The sequence below is a fragment of the Phymastichus coffea genome, unplaced genomic scaffold (genome assembly GCF_024137745.1).
Source record: "Phymastichus coffea isolate CEN01 unplaced genomic scaffold, Cenicafe_Pcof_1.1 PCOF00087, whole genome shotgun sequence".
In the NCBI taxonomy this organism is placed as follows: Eukaryota; Metazoa; Arthropoda; class Insecta; order Hymenoptera; family Eulophidae; genus Phymastichus; species Phymastichus coffea.
Window position 1 is genome coordinate 907,209 of NW_026706898.1, and position 17,581 is coordinate 924,789.

A 17,581-nucleotide genomic window follows, 5' to 3' on the forward strand; every position below is an offset into this window, starting at 1 on the left:
GAGGATGGAGCAAAATGGAAAAGAAGAAGAATCGAAGAAGAGAAAGAAAAAGGTAAATTAGAAGACAAATTATAAGATACTAAGGAAAAATAAGTGAGGTTGAGGAAAGGAAAGGCAGAGGGAGCAATAGGAAATAAGAAAAAGGTGTCAAAGCCCTAATAAGGAGAAAGATAGATGAAATGATTAGCAAGAATGAGAACAAAAGCAAAGGAAAGGCAAAGGTGAAAAGGCAAAAGAAAGTAACAAAGGAAAAAGTTGAAAAAAAAATATGCAAGAAAAAGAAAAACAGAAGAGCGGAAAAGGTAGATCTTGGAGAGAGAGAGAGAGGAAGAGAAGATTAATCAACAGAAAAAGGGAAGAAAAGAGGAACAGACAGGCGCAGAAGACAGAGAGACAAGAGTTGCAGACACACCTACATACATACACACATACGCAAAACATACACACACATGCATACATACACACACAAAACACATACATCATCAACTACACAAACACAAACTGGACACGAGATACAAATAGTAATGTAAGAAATAAAAAAAACCAAATGTAACATAAGTTGTAAATATAAATATATATATCTCTCAAATATTTCCAACTAATCGAACATTCTTCTTTTGCAGAGATTTGTCAAAGGTTGATAGAAATGCTTTAATCGTGACTCAAGTTTTCTGAACTGCCTTACCGATCTATCGAAGCGCTGATTGAATAAACCTATTTAACGATACAAATTCAAATGTGAAAGCTACGTTTGGTTAAAAAGATCAGTTCAATTAGTTCTCGATAATCATTATAACTGAAGGAGGCAAAAGGACTGTTAAACTGTGATCGCCAATAACTAATGAATCTGCATTTATATATATATATATATATTTTATGAATTTTATAATCAAAAACAGCTAAGTTCAATAAACTCTCTTATATGAATTCTGATTTTTAATTTGCGTTTTTAATCACGTGGAAACGAGAACACTGATAAGCCTGTCAAAATGTATGGAGCAACTCGTTTTCTTCGCAGCGTAAGTAATGCGCTACTTTCTTCTCGTATGCTATAAGCTTCGTGCCTATTAAGCCTATGAACGTTTGAATGGTTAGATCATAATCATAATTGCTACATTTTGTAGTTTTGCGTTTTTCGTAAATCGCATATATTGACCAAAGTGAATTTCAGTTTCTGCACGCGATACTAAACCTTATTTAAAAAATAATATTTAAATTTGTGTGATCGAAAGCTTAATAAAAGAACAGTTTGCAGAACCATCAATTTTCAAATTGTACAAATTATGATTGTTTAAACTGAGCATTCACATTGATGCATTATGCAATGGATTTGTAATAATTCTTTAATCGAAAGTAAAAATAACTAAGAAGAAACAATTAATCACAGCATTACGAGCTCATATTCACTATAAAATAGTTACTTTAGTTTGTAACAGCTCTATTCTTTTTGTTAAATCTTTACAATAATTTAAAATTCAACTATTGAGAATAAAGTTATTATAGGTTTATTTCTTTCAGTTTTCAAAATATTAGTTATATTACAGTAGTAATTGTTATTTAAATATTTTATGCATCAATGAATCAATTTGTTGAAACAGAATTTCCATGTCCAAATCAATCATATAACGATATTTTATTAAATACCGTACAATTGACAACAAATCCTACATGTTTGCAACAAATTAAAGACCAAGATCAACAACATTATATTAATTTAAATCCACAACAAAAACAAATAGTTAATACGGTTTTGGAAGCTGTTCATAATATCAATTATGTTGGTCCAAAATGTATTTATATGGATGTACCAGGAGGATCAGGAAAAACATATGTTTATGAAACTATATATCATAAGCTAACTTTAAAAAATATCAAAATATGCGCAATGGCATATACGGGAATTGCAGCAACATTACTTCCACAGGGAAAAACTGTACACAAAACATTTGGGTTGCCAGTCCCTATGTTTCAAGATTCTTCTTCCAATATCAGAGCACAATCTAAAGAAGCTCAACAATTACGAGAAACTACAGTATTTATTTGGGACGAAATTTCGATAGCTCCACGGTATGCATTGGAAATTGTTAATAAAACTTTACAAAATTTCATGAACAATAATTTACCATTTGGAGAGAAAGTTATTATAGTAGGAGGAGATTTAAGACAATTATAGCCAATTAAAGTTCATGGAACTCGAAATGAAATATTAAGTCTTTGATTAATGTTTTATTTCATTTAAACTTATTTGTTTAAATTTCATTCAAACAAATAATTAAATATTAGCACAGTGTGGAAAAATTTTACTAAATTTTCATTAAGTAGAAACATGAGAGTTTTACCAAATGAAGTAGAGTTTTCCAAATTTTTATTAGATCTTGGTAATGGTACATTAAATGATGAAGATTACAAAGTAATTCTTCCTGAACAGTGTATATTATCTCCAAATGATGACATAATAGACGTTATATTTGGAAAATTAATTAAAGAAAAGAAATTCCAAGAAATGAGTAAATGTGCTATATTATCAGCTAGAAATATTGACGTAGATGAGATTAATAAACAAATTACTAATTTATTGAATAATGACTGTGAACGTATATATACTGCTGTTGATTTCGTTGTTCATAACAATGGTGAAATAGATGTGATATTACCAGAACATTTAAATCATTTAAATCCACCAAGTTTACCTCCTCACGAATTACGCTTGAGAAAAAATTGTATTATAATGTTAATTAGAAATATAAGCATAAATGAAGGTTTATGCAATGGAACAAGATTACAAATAATAGATTTATCAAACCATTTAATAAAATGTACCATTTTGACAGGCGACAGAGCAAACCAAATTGTCTTTTTAAATCGTATAACTTTATATTCTGAAAACGATTATCCATTTACATTTAAAAGAAGACAATTTCCCGTAAAACTAGCTTTTGCAATGACCATTAACAAAGCTCAAGGTCAAACTTTTAAAAATACTGGTATTGATCTAAGAAGAGATGTATTTAATCATGGACAACTTTATATTGTAATGTCCAGAGTTAGATCTTGGAATTCTGTCAAAGTATATCTGCGGAATCAAATACAAAGAAGAAAAGTTAAAAATTGGGTTTACAAAGAATTGTACACAGAATTATGAAAATGTTCTTCATTCTTTGAAATCTAAATAATACATACAAATGAGATTTGTAATCTAATCGAATAAAAAATTGTTATATAAGTTAAACTAATAGTATATAGAAATATATGCAATATGTATAATTTTAATAGCAGATTCACGATAAACATAATTACACAAGTAATAATAATACTTAGTACAGTGTCATTATTATTTTTTAATCTTTTGGTATTGAATTTGAAAAGTAGATACATTATTAAATTTTATTTCATTTAAACAAATAATAAAAAGTATACGTTCCATAGAAAGCATAAAAAAAAGCGCGCGAAGCGCGCTTAATAATTCTAGTTACTCAGAAAAAAATCAATGATAGCTTCATCTCTTCAATATTACTTCAATAAGCTTCAATTAATTTGAATGAAAAACTATTTAAATATCTAAAAATACTAAGTTTTTTATACCTACCAGTAGAAGTGGAGCTAGAAAACAGGGTTGAAGAAGAAGAAAACAGAGAAGAAGAAAGGTTAAGAGAAGACTGGAGCGAAGAAGGAATAAAAGAGTATCACAGATGGATAGGAGCAGTAGAAGGAACGGAAAAATGGGAAGAGATAAAAATTAGAGTGCAGAACGCTATAACAAAAAAGAAAATAAGAAGTAAAAAAGGAACAAGAAAAAGCTGGTGGAGAGAAGAATGTAAGGTAAAAAGAGACAAGGTAATGAATGCTCTGAAAGAACTAAGAAGAGGAATTGGGGATAGAAGTAGATACCTGGAAGCAAAGAGGGAATACAGAGAGGAAATAAGAAAGGCAATAGAAGAGGAAGGAAGGAAAGTGGCGGAGGAAATAAGCAAAGATAGAACGAGAAGGAAATTTTGGGAAAAAGTGAGCGGAGGAAAGAAAAAAAGAGCAAAAATAGACGAAAAAATAAGCAATGAGGAATGGCTAAAACACTTCAAGAAACAGCTGGGAGAAAAAGAAAAGGACTACAATAAAAAAGAAGAAAGAGAAGAATGGGAAAGAGGGGAAAAAGAAGAAAGAGGGGAAATAAAAGTAAAAGAGGTAGTAGAGGCGATAAAGAGAATGAAAAAGAAAAAAGCAACAGGAGAAGATGGGATTGCAAATGAAGCGTGGATGGCTGGGACTGAAAGCCTAATAAAAGACCTGACAAAATGTCTAAATAGAGTATGGAACGGAGAAGGATACCCGAAGGAATGGAGAAAGGGAATAATAATACCAGTATACAAGAAAGGAAAAAAAGAAGAAGTAAGCAATTATAGGGGTATAACGCTGATGGACACAGGATATAAGATATATGCAGAAATAGTAAGGAAAAGACTAGACAGAGAGATAGAAGAAAAAGGAATGCTAAGCGATACGCAAATGGGATTCAGACTAAAAAGAGGAACAACAGATGCAATATACGTGCTAAAAACGGCAATAGGAAAAGATATCAGGGAAAAAGGTGGGAAATTGTTTGTCTTCTTCGCTGATATGAAAGCAGCGTTTTACAGGATAAGAAGAAAGAAGATATGGGAAATAATGAAGGAAAAAGAAATAGATAAAAGGACCAGAAGAAGCATAGAAGAAATATACAAGGAAACAGGATGCAGAATAAAAATTAGAGGAGAGATAATAGGGGAATTCGACACAGAAAAGGGAGTAAGGCAAGGGTGCCCGCTGAGCACCACGCTATTTAATCTTGCCTTTGCGGAGTTAGAAAAGAAAATGAGTAAAATTCAGGAAGGAGGAGTGGTAATAGGAAGAAAGAAAATTTGGACGATAGGATACGCGGACGATATAGTAATGATGGCAAAAAATGAAAATGGGATGAAAGAGATGCTGAAAAAACTAAGGATATTCTTAGAGGAAAGAGGGTTGGAATTAAACGTAGAAAAGTCAAAAATGATGAAATGTAAGAAAGGAGGAGGAAGAGGAAAAGAAGAAAGTTTTGAGTGGATAGGAAAGAAAATTGAAATGGTAAAAGAATATAACTATCTGGGATACATAATAAACAAAAATAATGGGAATAAGAGACATATAAAGAAAACAGATGGTAAAATAAATATGGGACTAGGGAAAGTATGGGGGTTGGGAGAAAGATTATTTAAAGAAAATTGGAAGCTAAGGATGATGTTATTTGACGCGTTAATGAAAAGCGTGATAATGTATGGAGCAGAAATATGGGGATGGAAAAGATACGAGGAAATAGAAAGACTTCAAATGAAATATATAAAATGGGTACTGGGTTTGGACAGAAATACACCGAGTTATCTGATAAAATGGGAAACAGGAAGAAAAGAAATAAAAGAAAAAGCAATGGAGAGAGCGATGAGATATGAAAATAAAATTAAAGAAGAAGGGGATGGAACAATAAAGAAAGAAGCATGGAGAGAAATGAAGAGAAACGAAAGGAAAAGAGAAGAAAGAAATGAAAAAAAAGGAGAGAGAGAAGAAAGACTAGGGGAAAGTAAAAAATACAGAGAGAGAGAAGGAGACGATGAAAGAGAAGAGTTCTGGGAAGAAGTAAGAGAAGAATTGAAGAAAAAAGAAGAAAAAGAAATGGAAGATAAGTTGGAAGAATCAAGATATATAAGAGAGTGGAAGGGGATAAAGGAAGAAATGAAGAAGTGTAGACTAAAAGAAATACAAAATGAAGGGAAAATAAGAGGTCTACAAATAAGAGAGAGGTTTAGGCTAGGGAACGAGACAAGAGGGTGTAGATACTGGGAAAAAGAAGAAAATAAGAAATGTAGAATGTGCCAAAAAGAAGAGGAAGATTGGAAACACATAGTAGAAAAATGCGAAATGACAAGAAAAGAAGGAGAAAAGTGGGAAGAAATAATAGTTGGGAGCAAAGAAAAAATAGCATGGATGATGGAACTAAAGTGGAAAAGAAGAAGAAAAGAAGAAGAAAAAGAGAAAGAAAAAGAAAAATGAAAAGAGAGAAGAAAGAAATTGGTAAGAGAGAATTGTAGTAAGCATGAGTGAAAGCAGAGGGAGCGGAGGATATCGCAGAAAAGGTGTAAAAGCCCTAATACGGACAGGTGAGAAGACCGGCTAGATAAGAAAAAAATTAAAAGAAAATTCATAGAGTAAAGAAGGCAAAAGAAAAGATTAACGAAAATGGATGAAATTGAAAGGAAAATAACAAAGATAGAAAGAGACAGAAGAGTAGAAAAAGAAGACCTGGAAGAATGGATGGAAATAGAAAGAAAAAAAAGAAGGGATGTGGAAAATAAGGTAAAAGAGTTGGAAAGAGAGGCTAGGAACCAGGAAATAAGACTAAGAACAATTGAGGAAAACCTAAAAGAAAGCAGAAAAGAAAGAGATGATAAAGGAGCAGAAGAGGAAGTAGAGAGAAAAAAAGAGAAAAACAAAAGAAAAAAAAGGAAAATGGAAAGTGAGAGTGATGAATCACCAGGAGAAGAATGGGACGAGTGGAAAAAAGAATACTGATAGTGAAAAAAGGACCAAAATGGGAAGAAGGTGTAAAAATAGAAGAATGGTTTGAAAATGTTCATAAAGTGAAAGTGAATCACGTAAAGGAATTGGGAGAAAGGCTGAAAGTAGAGTTTAATAGCAGAGAAGACAGAGACAAGATATGGGACTTGGAAAGAGAAATATATAGAGAAGGAAAAATGAGCTTAGACGAGTGGCTGTCCTTTGAAGAAAGAAAAGAGAGGGACGAAATGGTAAGGGCAGCAAAGAAGGTCCTCAGTGCTAGCCAGGAAGCAGGAGTAGTAATGGACATCGTGGTAGAAAACAGAAGGATGATTATAAATGGGATGACATACAGAAAGAGGGGAGGTAAGTATAGGAGGGAGAGAGAAAGAGAGAGGATGGGATAGAAGATGGAATGAAAGAGTGAGAAGAAGACGAAAAAGGGTAGGCAAATGGAAAAGAAAATGAGAAGGAAATACAAAATACACTAACACAAACAAAAACACAATCACACACATATACAACATAATCACACAAAACATAAGCAAAAAGAAACAAGGCACGTCACACAATAAAAAAATGAAATATACTTTGTAAAAAACCAAAATTGTAACATTTAAGTTGAATAAATTCTATATATATACTAAGTTTTTTATAGGTAAGGAAAGTAATTAAAATTATACGATCTGTTGAGTTTTTATACCTTTTACTGATTTTACTGTCATATACAGGTAGCCATTTTCATTAGATAAAGTAATTATGTAGTTATATATAAAAAATTTAACATCGCACCTGTTTATTTCACAATATCAGTCCGGTCAGTTTTAATATTTAATCCAACTGAAACAGAAAAAATGTAAATGATCATTAAATTCCAATCCTTAAAACTGAATTAATATTATTGACTCAGAAATTGTAGTGCATTGAATTTTTGTAATTGAATAATTAAGTACATTAGATTATTTTTACATAAAATGAATTCAAGTGAAGAGTTACTATTGAAAAATGAGAATAATTCTTACCTTCTTAAAACCAATGTCTGCAGCATACTCCCTGAAACACTGGCGACAGAGGTTCAAACCGTATTTACGGATCAAACCATGTCTATTTGCACAAGCACGGCTACAAAAAAAATATTTAATTAATTAAACTTATAATACTAATTTTTTAAATAAATTTCTCAACTGAGTGATCCGATGTTCAACATTCACACGTGTATACGTATTCTGTTTTGAGGTTATGTTACATGAAAATGTTTTTCAATCCTTATAATATATAATCCATTGTTTCTTTGGATCTTTTTAATACAAATTAAGAGAATCACGTAGAAAAACGAATATTACACTATTCTACAAGATCTTAAATTATTGCCAATAGTATTTTTGCGATTAACGAACTACGTGGGTAGTCGTGGTGTAGAATCATACAATTTATAGACAACTTTATATCTTATATCAATCTCTAAGGGGTTAAAATAGAAAAAAATTAATATTTCTTACCAGGACCTGGATCCTTGGCCGTATTTACGTGGATGCGAATACCAAATGTTCTGGAAACCCATGTTTTTTGCGAATTGAATTCGACTCGGCAAAATCAGCGGTCGGAAAGAGCAGTACACTCAAACGCCATTCCCATTCGACACACGCGAGGTGAGGTTAGCGCGGAAATTCCAAGAGGGCGCTTTTATAAACCCGCGTAAATTCAATTGTAGTAAACATCTCCATTTCAGGCGCGAATTTCGTCGAAACTTTGTTGCTTTTCAGTATGTTTTCGATGGTGTCTATTATTTCCTTGAAGATAACTTATGCTCAATTCACAAAGTTACTGTAAAAATTGGAAAATACTTAATTTCACGATTGCTTTTATATTTTATGTAAATTTCGGAATAACATTTTCAAGATTTAACAATCTTTCATGTAAATCCATCCATTACTGGAATGATGAAAGTGAATAAGAAAAATTGCAGGCTAGAGAAAGACAATCGCGCGGGTAGTGGGGAATGGGAGAAACAGGTTCTCCTGGCACACGGAGAGAAGTCAACAAGCGCGTTTGAGCAGTAGCGGTATAACGGTACTTTTTTTTCTCCGCTCCGTCGACACTCCAAGATACGTGTAATTTGAAGCACGCGTAACACATGCGCGTCCCATTATCGGAGAGCATGTCTCTCTCAGTCTCCGTGTTTGACAACTGCTGCAATGAGTGAATCAGAGAGAATTTAAAAAAATTCAGAGAGAAATCGCTAGTTGCCAGGATGGAGATGAAGGAGGTCAAATGCAGAGCTAATGGCAAAAAGGTGAGAATCAAACTATACGTAGCTTTCCAAAGTATTCCCTCAGACCCACGTTTTACGGATAATTCTCTTGAACAATGTTGAAAATTGCGCCAGCCGTATTATTCCATGTGATATTAATTTTCAGGCCGAAGATGGAATGCGGGCAAAGGTACTCGACACCAAAGTAAAAGAATTGGCTAAGATATTTTTAGTGGTGATAGTGGGACCAGCAGTGCTCTACACTCTCTTCTTCGTATTTTTACACTATCAATCGCACTTGACAACGATCAAAATAAAAGAAGTAGCAGCGAGAGAGAAGAAGCCGGTTTATTGGGTGTACGGTCGAGATTCGAACGAGGGCCACTTGAAACACGTGTTCGCGGTGCTCGGCAGGTTGGGCTTCGAACGTGGCAGCAACGAATCCGACTGGGATCTGCTCTGGGCGCACGACTACCCATTCAGAGCGCTGTATCCGTCGCTGAATAATCTGAAGCCTCATCAGAAAGTCAATCATTTTCCAGGATGTGGCTACATCACGAACAAGGTCGATTTGTCGACAACGGAGGGCAAGTTCATGCCAAGAGCCTTCAAAATTCCAGAGCAACGGGCGCCGTTTCTGGAGTACGTAAAGCAGCATCCCGAGATGATTTTCGTGCAGAAGTCCAATTCGCACCGAGGAATCAAGATTCAAAAAGTCGACAATCTGAATTTGACGACTGACGGGTCGTTCGTGCAACAGTTCATCGAGAAGCCGTTTTTAGTTGACGGATACAAGTTCGACATTGGCATTTACACTGTCATCACGTCCATAGACCCACTGAGAGTTTACGCGTACAAAGGTGACGTACTGTTCCGTTTCTGCCCAATCAAATACTACCCATTCGACTCGGAGCAAGTTGACAAATACGTGGTCGGCGATGACTATTTGCCCATTTGGAACGTGCCTTCTCTAAAAAATTATTACACCAACCTTGGCTTCTCGATGAAGGAATCTTTTGACTCGTACGTTCGTTCGAAAGGCAAAGATCCTCAAAAGATGTGGGAGGACTGTTTCAAAGCAATCACAAGTGTTATTCTGAAAAAGGAGGCTCACATTCGAGATATCGTCAAGCGTTTTAAGACTTCTCGAAATTTTTTTGAGCTGGTCAGGTTTGACTTTACCATTGACGAAGATTTGAATGTGTTTATGATGGAAGCCAACATGTCACCCAACTTATCGTCAGCGCATTATCCGCCTAATCAATTGTTATATGAACAAGTTTTATATAATTTGTTCGCGTTGATTGGAGTTGGACAAAGGGTCCGGAAAGATTCTTTAAAAGCGAGGTGATTTCCGTTATAATAATCCAAATATTCTGTAGATTTCTATTTAATCGACAAATACTTTTTAGAAATGTCGAAGAAGAGGACATGATCACTGCCGATAAGAATTTGGTTGTCTTACCAGACATTTGCTCTGAGTGTGACGATTGTTTTAAGGTAGAGTGCCAACTTTGCAAACCGTGTTTCACTGAAGAAATGAAATTAACGTTGACTCAAAGTTACTGGGAGCACCAAAATAAAATGGATTACTTGAGAATTTTTCCGCCTCCAATTGTAAGTGATCATACTTCCAAAACGTTTTGCTAAAGTCTCGAATCTCATAGATGTTTCTTTTTTTAGACGAAAGACATGGTTTTGAAAGATTATTCTCTGAGAAATCAATTATTGATTAGGTGGTTCCAAGGAAAATGCGAACTCGATCCAACATGGTGTGAATAAGTTTTTACTTTAAGAAAAACTGGTTGCATGAAAATTGGTGCCATTTCAGTATTTGTTAATAAGTAGATTTGCAAATCTAAGAGATTGAACTTAAATTTTACGATAGATTTATTTAATTTACAAAATGTATATACATTGAGACGTTAGAAAAATTTTATAGATTATATAAAATTAAAAAGACAAGTTTAATGTAAGAATAGCCTTACATAGAGTTAAATTATATTTTGTACAATCAACTTGCTATAAGTAACAATTCCTGACGAAGAAATGATTTGGACATTGATGTTAGTACCCTGTATGAATTTCAATTTGTCAAAAGAGCATACAATAACTTAAATTAAAATTGAAGTGAATCTTAAAAATGATTTTGATTTTTATAAAATCAAATCTAAACTCTGCACATCTGTTTGCGCAAATAAATAGAATATAATAAAAAAATGCTCTTTGAACAAATTAGTTTTCACTTATTGTCCACTTTCTTCTTACGGCCTTTTTTAGCTTCCGGCGCATTCGGATTTGTACCCTTATAGAAGTTTTTAAGTAATTGCATTGCTTCGTCGCTTTTGACGTTGCCTACTACATTTATCTGAGATTCATAAACTTTAGATACTTCGTAAACACTTTTACAACCTCCAAACCTATCGTTGGCACAGCCATATATGATACTACGAATGCGCAACTGATGAAGAGCCGCGGCGCACATAATGCATGGTTCTACGGTTACTACAACGTCGATATTTTTGAAAAATTCCTTATAATCTAAATTATTTTCTTGGCAGTAGACTAGTACATCATCAATACAATTGAGCTCAGCATGACGAGTGGCGTTACGGGTTTCGTTAACAGTGTTACTACCTGTCGCGATTATCTTATTATCGTGGATAAATAAACATCCTACCGGAACTTCACCTCTTTCCAACGACTCTTCAGCTTCTTGCAAAGCCTTGTCCATCCATTCAACAGCGCTCATGATAGAATATATATTTATATAAACGAAAAAATAATTTTTCTCAACAAATTATCTGAAACAATATTTTTCCTGAATCTCAAATAAAATTGAAAAATTCGATGTATATCAAAGCGATCATAAAACAAAGAGTAAAAATACATAAACTTAATATAGAAAATATTGCATCAAGTTATACTCTCTGAGTTTTAGCTTTGCTTTTTCATTCCAATTCTCATTACCCACTGATCTAGGACTTGGATGTGGAATACATAATACCTAAAAAAAAGGCACTCGTAAGATTTCTATGGCTAACCCTGCTTTTATGATTATGCAATTAAGCGATACCTTGATTGGAAGACCAGTAGTCTTTATAACAGTTTGCGCTCTTTTTTCTGCAAATCTGCCAACTCCAACAACAATGTCAACTTTAAGTAGCTTCAACACAGTTATTAAAGTTTCATCGCAAGCTGCGTATAAAGTATATTGTTCAGGACCCTGTGCAAAAAGAAAATTATTTTATGAATTACACATTATAAGTAAAGTTTCAAATGTATTGCCTTTAATTCTGCAGGAGTGATGTTACGACCTCCAGCATCCATCAAAGCAATCGGGCAGTAATTGTGCAAAAATGCATGTCTAAAGAATTTTTCAGGATCTTCACTACATAATTCTCTAAAAAGATTCCAAAATCTTCTACCACTAATTTCACTACGAGTACAATTAAACCCTGTTATCAGTCTGTCAGCTTGTTCACGATATGGTTTACCAATATTACCACTAAGTTTTAACCAGTCTCTTACAATATTAACTTCACCAAATGGTACACCTGTCTGTGACATACCCCAAGGTCCAGGATTCATGCCAAGGAAGAGGACTTTTTTTGTTGAACGGCAGTATTTAGTTACATACATTGCATGAACTTGAAATGCATACTCTATAGGATTGTATACATATTCAACGGGGAAATTGAAATTGATATGTCTTAATTTTTGAGAAAGTGCACATTCAGATGCTAATATTCTATCAGATATACTAATAGTTTGAGGTGGAACTCTTGGAACAGCAAATATGTGACTGTCGTTAAGTGCATTTGTGTGTGATAATTCTGGTTCTTCTTTTTTATTTTCATCCGAAGGACTTTTCTTTATACTTAAATCTAATGGTAATTCATCGTACTCCATTCTAGCTCTTTTGGATATTTCCATTATTTTAAAAATAATTATAACACTGCCTGTTAATAAATAATGTTTTCAAAATTTTTTCATTAAACGTTCACTATTGAAGAATACAACGGTCGACATTTGCATTGAAAAAGGACGGAAATAACGAAATCATCATTGTTATTGATTTTGTTGGACATCTACACATAGCCCTGGATTTCCGTGATAATTAATACACGCATACGGGTCAGCTCCTGGATTTTATTTTTATCTCATGCTCAGATTTTAAAAAATATATAAACGAAACTATTTAATTTTTTTAGAAACGAAACAATATTCACTTTACAGGATGCGTACTCTACTCACGACTAACACGACATATAGAATTTTCTCTCACGAACTTGCTAAAAGGGTAATGCAGGTAGTAACATAATAAAAACAAAACAAGGATAAAAACGCATCGTCAATACTACGTACCAAATAGCAACTTATGATATGCCAAAAAATACGTTTAATTATTCATAATTAGCACAATCCAGCATTCATTCCATTCTTCAACAGTTCACAATTCATTATGCCAGAGTAATGAATATACGCAAGAGATAATTAGGAGACTCTTTTATCCTCTTCAAACTGACTCTACTGCCATTTTTAAACATGGGAGACTCGACTTTCCGTTGTATCCGCACTCATGATTAGTAGACAATTACTTAAAATCTACCAATTGACAATCTCTTTTAAGCGGACTTGAAATTCATTTTTTGCTCTTTTGAAATTAACCCCGAGTTGCTATTTTAAAAATTTTGTTGTAAACTAATTACCTCCATCGATTCCGCATAACTTTATTAACGAAAAGTTCTACAAGTTTATTACGTTATATGTTGATTGAGTATTAATACTAACATTTGAATTATTAAAATATACAGTAGGAAAAATTCAAACGACACGGTAATCCCGCGACGAGAAATGATATTTATTTAATTTAGACCTAAACGAATGACATCTTAATATCAGATTCAGTTAATTGCCATCAACTTCAACAATTTATTAATATATATTCTGCTCGAAAATTTCGAATAGAAAAAAAAGATTTAATAAATATATGTACAATGTTTTAAGTTAATAACCAATTATGTAGCTTAATATATTTTAGAGAAAATTAAATAATCCATCAAACACGTGCTTACTTATGTTATCAAGAAATGTCATATGTTTATTACTGTAAGTCACTGTAAGGCACACATGTTTCTTACTGTAAGAATATCGAACAAATTGGTGATCGATACATCGTTACGTCAAATCAAAATTGATCAGAACTTTCAAATGTAATGTTTTCATCTTGTAATAAGCATCGAAGATCAGTGAAAATAAAGACCACTTTTAGTTTGCTGATGAGCTGTGCTGTGTTTACAGTGTGGAAACTGCTGCGGTAATAAGCCAGCATTGTTTACTAATAAGCCTATTCTATACTGATGTGTTGACCTTCTCCGTGGCGGTAATTGCAGTAAACAAGACTCCTTATGAATAATAGAAGCAAAATAAAGACGCTTGAATAGAGATTGAAGCGTATTACAGCCGAATAAATCTTTATAAACTGACAAAAGTAATGAGAAGATGCGTAGAATAATGCGGTATAAATCGATTTATGTAACGCTTTTGAATTTCTGTCGGATCATAAATCAGCGTCTTTTCTTCTAATTCAAGCGGTCTGTCTGCGGTTTTTAGCGCAAAAGAACACGCGTTTTATTACATCTAATATTTTTCAAACGGTTATATATCTTTTTGCATTGAAACGTCCGATATTGAAATGTCCAATAAATATTCGCAATCACATCTTCAATTCTTTAAAAATGTAATTTTTAACAATATTTCTTGAACCTGAACAAAGGTAGACAAGAAATATAATACCGAAAGATTTCTACGTAGCTTTTTACTCTGCATTGTTATTCATTTCAATTGAGCAGATACCATTGCAAACGTTAAGATTTTGATAAAAGCTTTCTTACATAATGAGACAAATTCGATAGAAATGAGGACACTGCATTCAAATTTCTGAATGGAAATATTTTTAAAACATTTTTAACTGACTTATGCCCTTTTCCGTTTTTATGAAAAATAGACATATTGAAAAAGCTATATATTGAAAATATTACAGAAAGCCAATCGGCTGGAGACAGCCATATAGTAAAGCGCTATTCGCCAGTCGATTGGCTGAAAAGACAACCCCCACCGCTACCCTCTCCGCTTCTCGTTTCCTATTTAATTTCACTGCGATGGAGAGCCTCACCGGCCTCACCATACTTGAACGAAATTTGCCTATATTAGCGAGACTGGGCAGCAGCAGCAGCTTCAGACTATTGCCGACCTTCGTTGACAACGCCAAGGTTCACCAAGCTTTACTGCTCCTTCTGGACGATTGACTCCGTCACCAGAGCGGTTCTTCAACAGGCGTCCAACAGGTAATTCCGTTAAACTTCATAGCGTCGAAATCAATAATGCGTGTCTCGCTATAATTCGCTCCAATTCGATACAGTTGTCGCTGCACGCCTTTGACGCGCCTCTACTCGGTTCACTCGAGCACTTGGAAGCAACATCGTTAGTTTATACTTGATTGGTATAGAAGGTACATTTACAAACGAGTCGTTTGAAGAGAGTTCGATTTCGCTTCAGTTGGGCACCTTCTCAACTTTGGCCGATTGCTGAAAACCGTTGCAGCTAATTATAACGGGCGCAAAGTTGCACGGTCGTGCCTATCATTCGAGCGCGAAATCATCGCAAAATACGTTACATTTGTTCGGTCTAACCCTGCGAGATTCGACAGTCACTTTGCCAAAGTAGAAACGAGCTATTGTACTTGGTCGGCAGCCGTATACAAATACAAAAGCAGCTACGCACGGTTGGTCTGTGGCCGTTGAAAGATCTCTGCGGGCAAGTGAAAGGTCGTTGTTGAATTATCACGAACGTTGGTTCACTCGTCGACGACACAAACAATGACAGATGTCTTGGTGAGTTTACGCGCGAATATTACATGCGTCTATTTCGAATGACCCGACAAATTTCGATAATCATTTACAAATTAACAGCGCTTTTGCTTCTGTTATTTCGGTATTTACCTTTGAAAAGTGCCCGAACAAGTAGTTTGCTGATAGGTCGTGGGTTGATCAGCCACTCATCCGCATGCGTCATCGTTTCTCTAGGTTTTAGACATGACGATTCTGAACGGGCTTATCAATTTGACAGAATTCATGTTGTCCCAGATGTCGGTGATAACAAGTTTGGTCGAGGTATTGCACGAAAAAGGTCTCGGCGAGCAAGAAAAAAGTGACTTGACAAAAAAAGTTTTCAATATGATGACGCTGATGGGCGAAGCTGTAACCTGTCTAGCTAATACCTGCTTTAACGTATCGTTCAATCCAGATTATCACGAAGAAGCGAAAACATTGCAGATAAAATGCGAACAGGCAGAGCCCATCATCACCGCACTTGAAAAAGCCCTAGTCAAATGTGGACTGCAGGAAGGTGAGGTACAGACCTCGTGTATAACGCTGGAATGAGCTCCGACGAGAAATTCTTTTGTTGCAGAAATACCGAAGCCAAATCCGGACTTTGTCTAGGATTTATAAACGTAGAGTGGCATTTTCCTGATTCTCGGAATGCGCGGGTGGGCCCAGTCCTATAGCAGCAGCGGCGCAACCTTCGGACATCACCGACGACAAGCCCAAATCGACAACGCTCTGCCGGGGACGACGCCATACAGGGGATACTACCTTCTTGACTGCCACTATCGGTCTTACTCGAATGTCACGTCAGCTGCTAATGTCAAGTTCACATTGGAGTAAAACTGATAGTGACCGATGATGGACTGCCTGCGCCTGCCATTTTTTACGTACTACGTGCTCAACGCCCACTGTTGGTCTCACACGAATGTCAAGTCAACTGCTTGTGCCGACCTGACATTCGAGTGAGACTGATAGAGAACGTTGATCGGCTGCCCATGTCTGTGATCTACACTGCGAGTTCAACGGTCACTGTCGGTCTCACTCGAATGTCATGTCAATTGCTTGTGCCGACCTGACATTCGAGTGAGACTGATAGTGGACGTTGATCGGCTACTCGCACCTGTAATCTAATATTCGGCTTATATAGATATGTATTCGCATATTCTTTTAAATATATATTTGTTAGTCATTTGTTTTGTTTTCATTAAATATTTGCAGCAATAAAAGTTTGTTTTTCAAATTCATCAATCGTCACCTATGCCATAATTTGTTTTCAAGATACCTCAACCCAAACCGCAATTGCCTTATTAAACCTTCAGATGTCCCTAAGAAGCATTGGTCGCGGATTCTATAAAGATAGGCATATGTTTATACTTGTGAGATAAATGCTCAACATGAACTCTCGGCTTTTTTTAGTTTTTATTTATTTTGTCTTTTTTTTGTTTTTATTACACTTTCATGCAAGTTTGTTACCAAAATAATTCATGACCTGCGAGTGACGATATATATAGTAGCCAAGGTTGTCAGTACCTCAACAAACTACCTAAAATTTACTAAAAAGTCCAGTTCTAATGACTTCAAGAACCACAGTTTTAATTTTCAATATTGAACTTTGAATATATAGTCTTCTTTGTTGAAATATATAACATTTTTACGTGTAAACTAATATATAACTGAAATGCTTGCGAACATGTTTACAAGGTTGTCGAGTAAATGTATATTAAACTCAACGTAATAAATTAATAATAGGCAAAGTTACAAATACTACATTTTTTTTAAATGACCATAAAGATAATATTAACAAAGCTTCTATTAATAACTAGAAGGATCCATTTTTAGTAATTACCATTGTATTACCGTTTGACAATGTCCTATATGT

General features: G+C 34.5%; 5 protein-coding genes across 8 annotated transcripts; 3 read left to right on the plus strand and 2 right to left on the minus strand.

The window, feature by feature from the left end:
- Positions 1-2,326: 2,326 nt before the first annotated feature.
- Positions 2,327-3,142, plus strand: LOC131669185 (ATP-dependent DNA helicase PIF6-like). The gene has a single exon (XM_058943893.1). The coding sequence runs from the start codon at positions 2,327-2,329 to the stop codon at positions 3,140-3,142; it is 816 nt and encodes a 271-aa protein (XP_058799876.1).
- Positions 3,143-8,521: 5,379 nt separating this feature from the next.
- LOC131669078 (probable tubulin polyglutamylase ttll-15) lies at positions 8,522-10,629 on the plus strand. Its single transcript, XM_058943683.1, has 4 exons — positions 8,522-8,854; positions 8,979-10,159; positions 10,225-10,429; positions 10,496-10,629. The coding sequence occupies exons 1-4, from the start codon at positions 8,813-8,815 to the stop codon at positions 10,592-10,594; spliced, it is 1,527 nt and encodes a 508-aa protein (XP_058799666.1). The 5' UTR covers positions 8,522-8,812; the 3' UTR covers positions 10,595-10,629.
- A 425-nt stretch (positions 10,630-11,054) lies between these two features.
- Positions 11,055-11,800, minus strand: LOC131669080 (tRNA-specific adenosine deaminase 2). The gene is made up of 2 exons (XM_058943686.1): positions 11,703-11,800; positions 11,055-11,616 (listed from the first exon to the last, which is right to left on the minus strand). Exon 2 carries the CDS (start codon positions 11,562-11,564, stop codon positions 11,055-11,057), a length of 510 nt encoding a protein of 169 aa, XP_058799669.1. The 5' UTR covers positions 11,565-11,616; positions 11,703-11,800.
- Positions 11,561-13,547, minus strand: LOC131669079 (single-strand selective monofunctional uracil DNA glycosylase). 2 transcript variants are annotated; one of them, XM_058943685.1, is made up of 4 exons: positions 13,181-13,547; positions 12,101-12,774; positions 11,889-12,038; positions 11,561-11,819 (listed from the first exon to the last, which is right to left on the minus strand). In XM_058943685.1, the coding sequence occupies exons 2-4, from the start codon at positions 12,746-12,748 to the stop codon at positions 11,709-11,711; spliced, it is 909 nt and encodes a 302-aa protein (XP_058799668.1). In that variant the 5' UTR covers positions 12,749-12,774; positions 13,181-13,547; the 3' UTR covers positions 11,561-11,708. The 2 variants fall into 2 exon arrangements, with proteins under 2 accessions (XP_058799668.1, XP_058799667.1); XM_058943684.1 differs by having other exon boundaries at positions 12,101-13,107.
- Positions 13,548-14,993: 1,446 nt separating this feature from the next.
- On the plus strand, positions 14,994-16,498 carry LOC131669123 (uncharacterized). 3 transcript variants are annotated; one of them, XM_058943785.1, is made up of 4 exons: positions 14,994-15,162; positions 15,237-15,708; positions 15,901-16,222; positions 16,286-16,498. In XM_058943785.1, exons 2-4 carry the CDS (start codon positions 15,694-15,696, stop codon positions 16,315-16,317), a joined length of 369 nt encoding a protein of 122 aa, XP_058799768.1. In that variant the 5' UTR covers positions 14,994-15,162; positions 15,237-15,693; the 3' UTR covers positions 16,318-16,498. The 3 variants fall into 3 exon arrangements, with proteins under 3 accessions (XP_058799768.1, XP_058799770.1, XP_058799769.1); XM_058943787.1 differs by having other exon boundaries at positions 15,961-16,222; XM_058943786.1 differs by lacking the exon at positions 15,237-15,708.
- Positions 16,499-17,581: the final 1,083 nt, after the last annotated feature.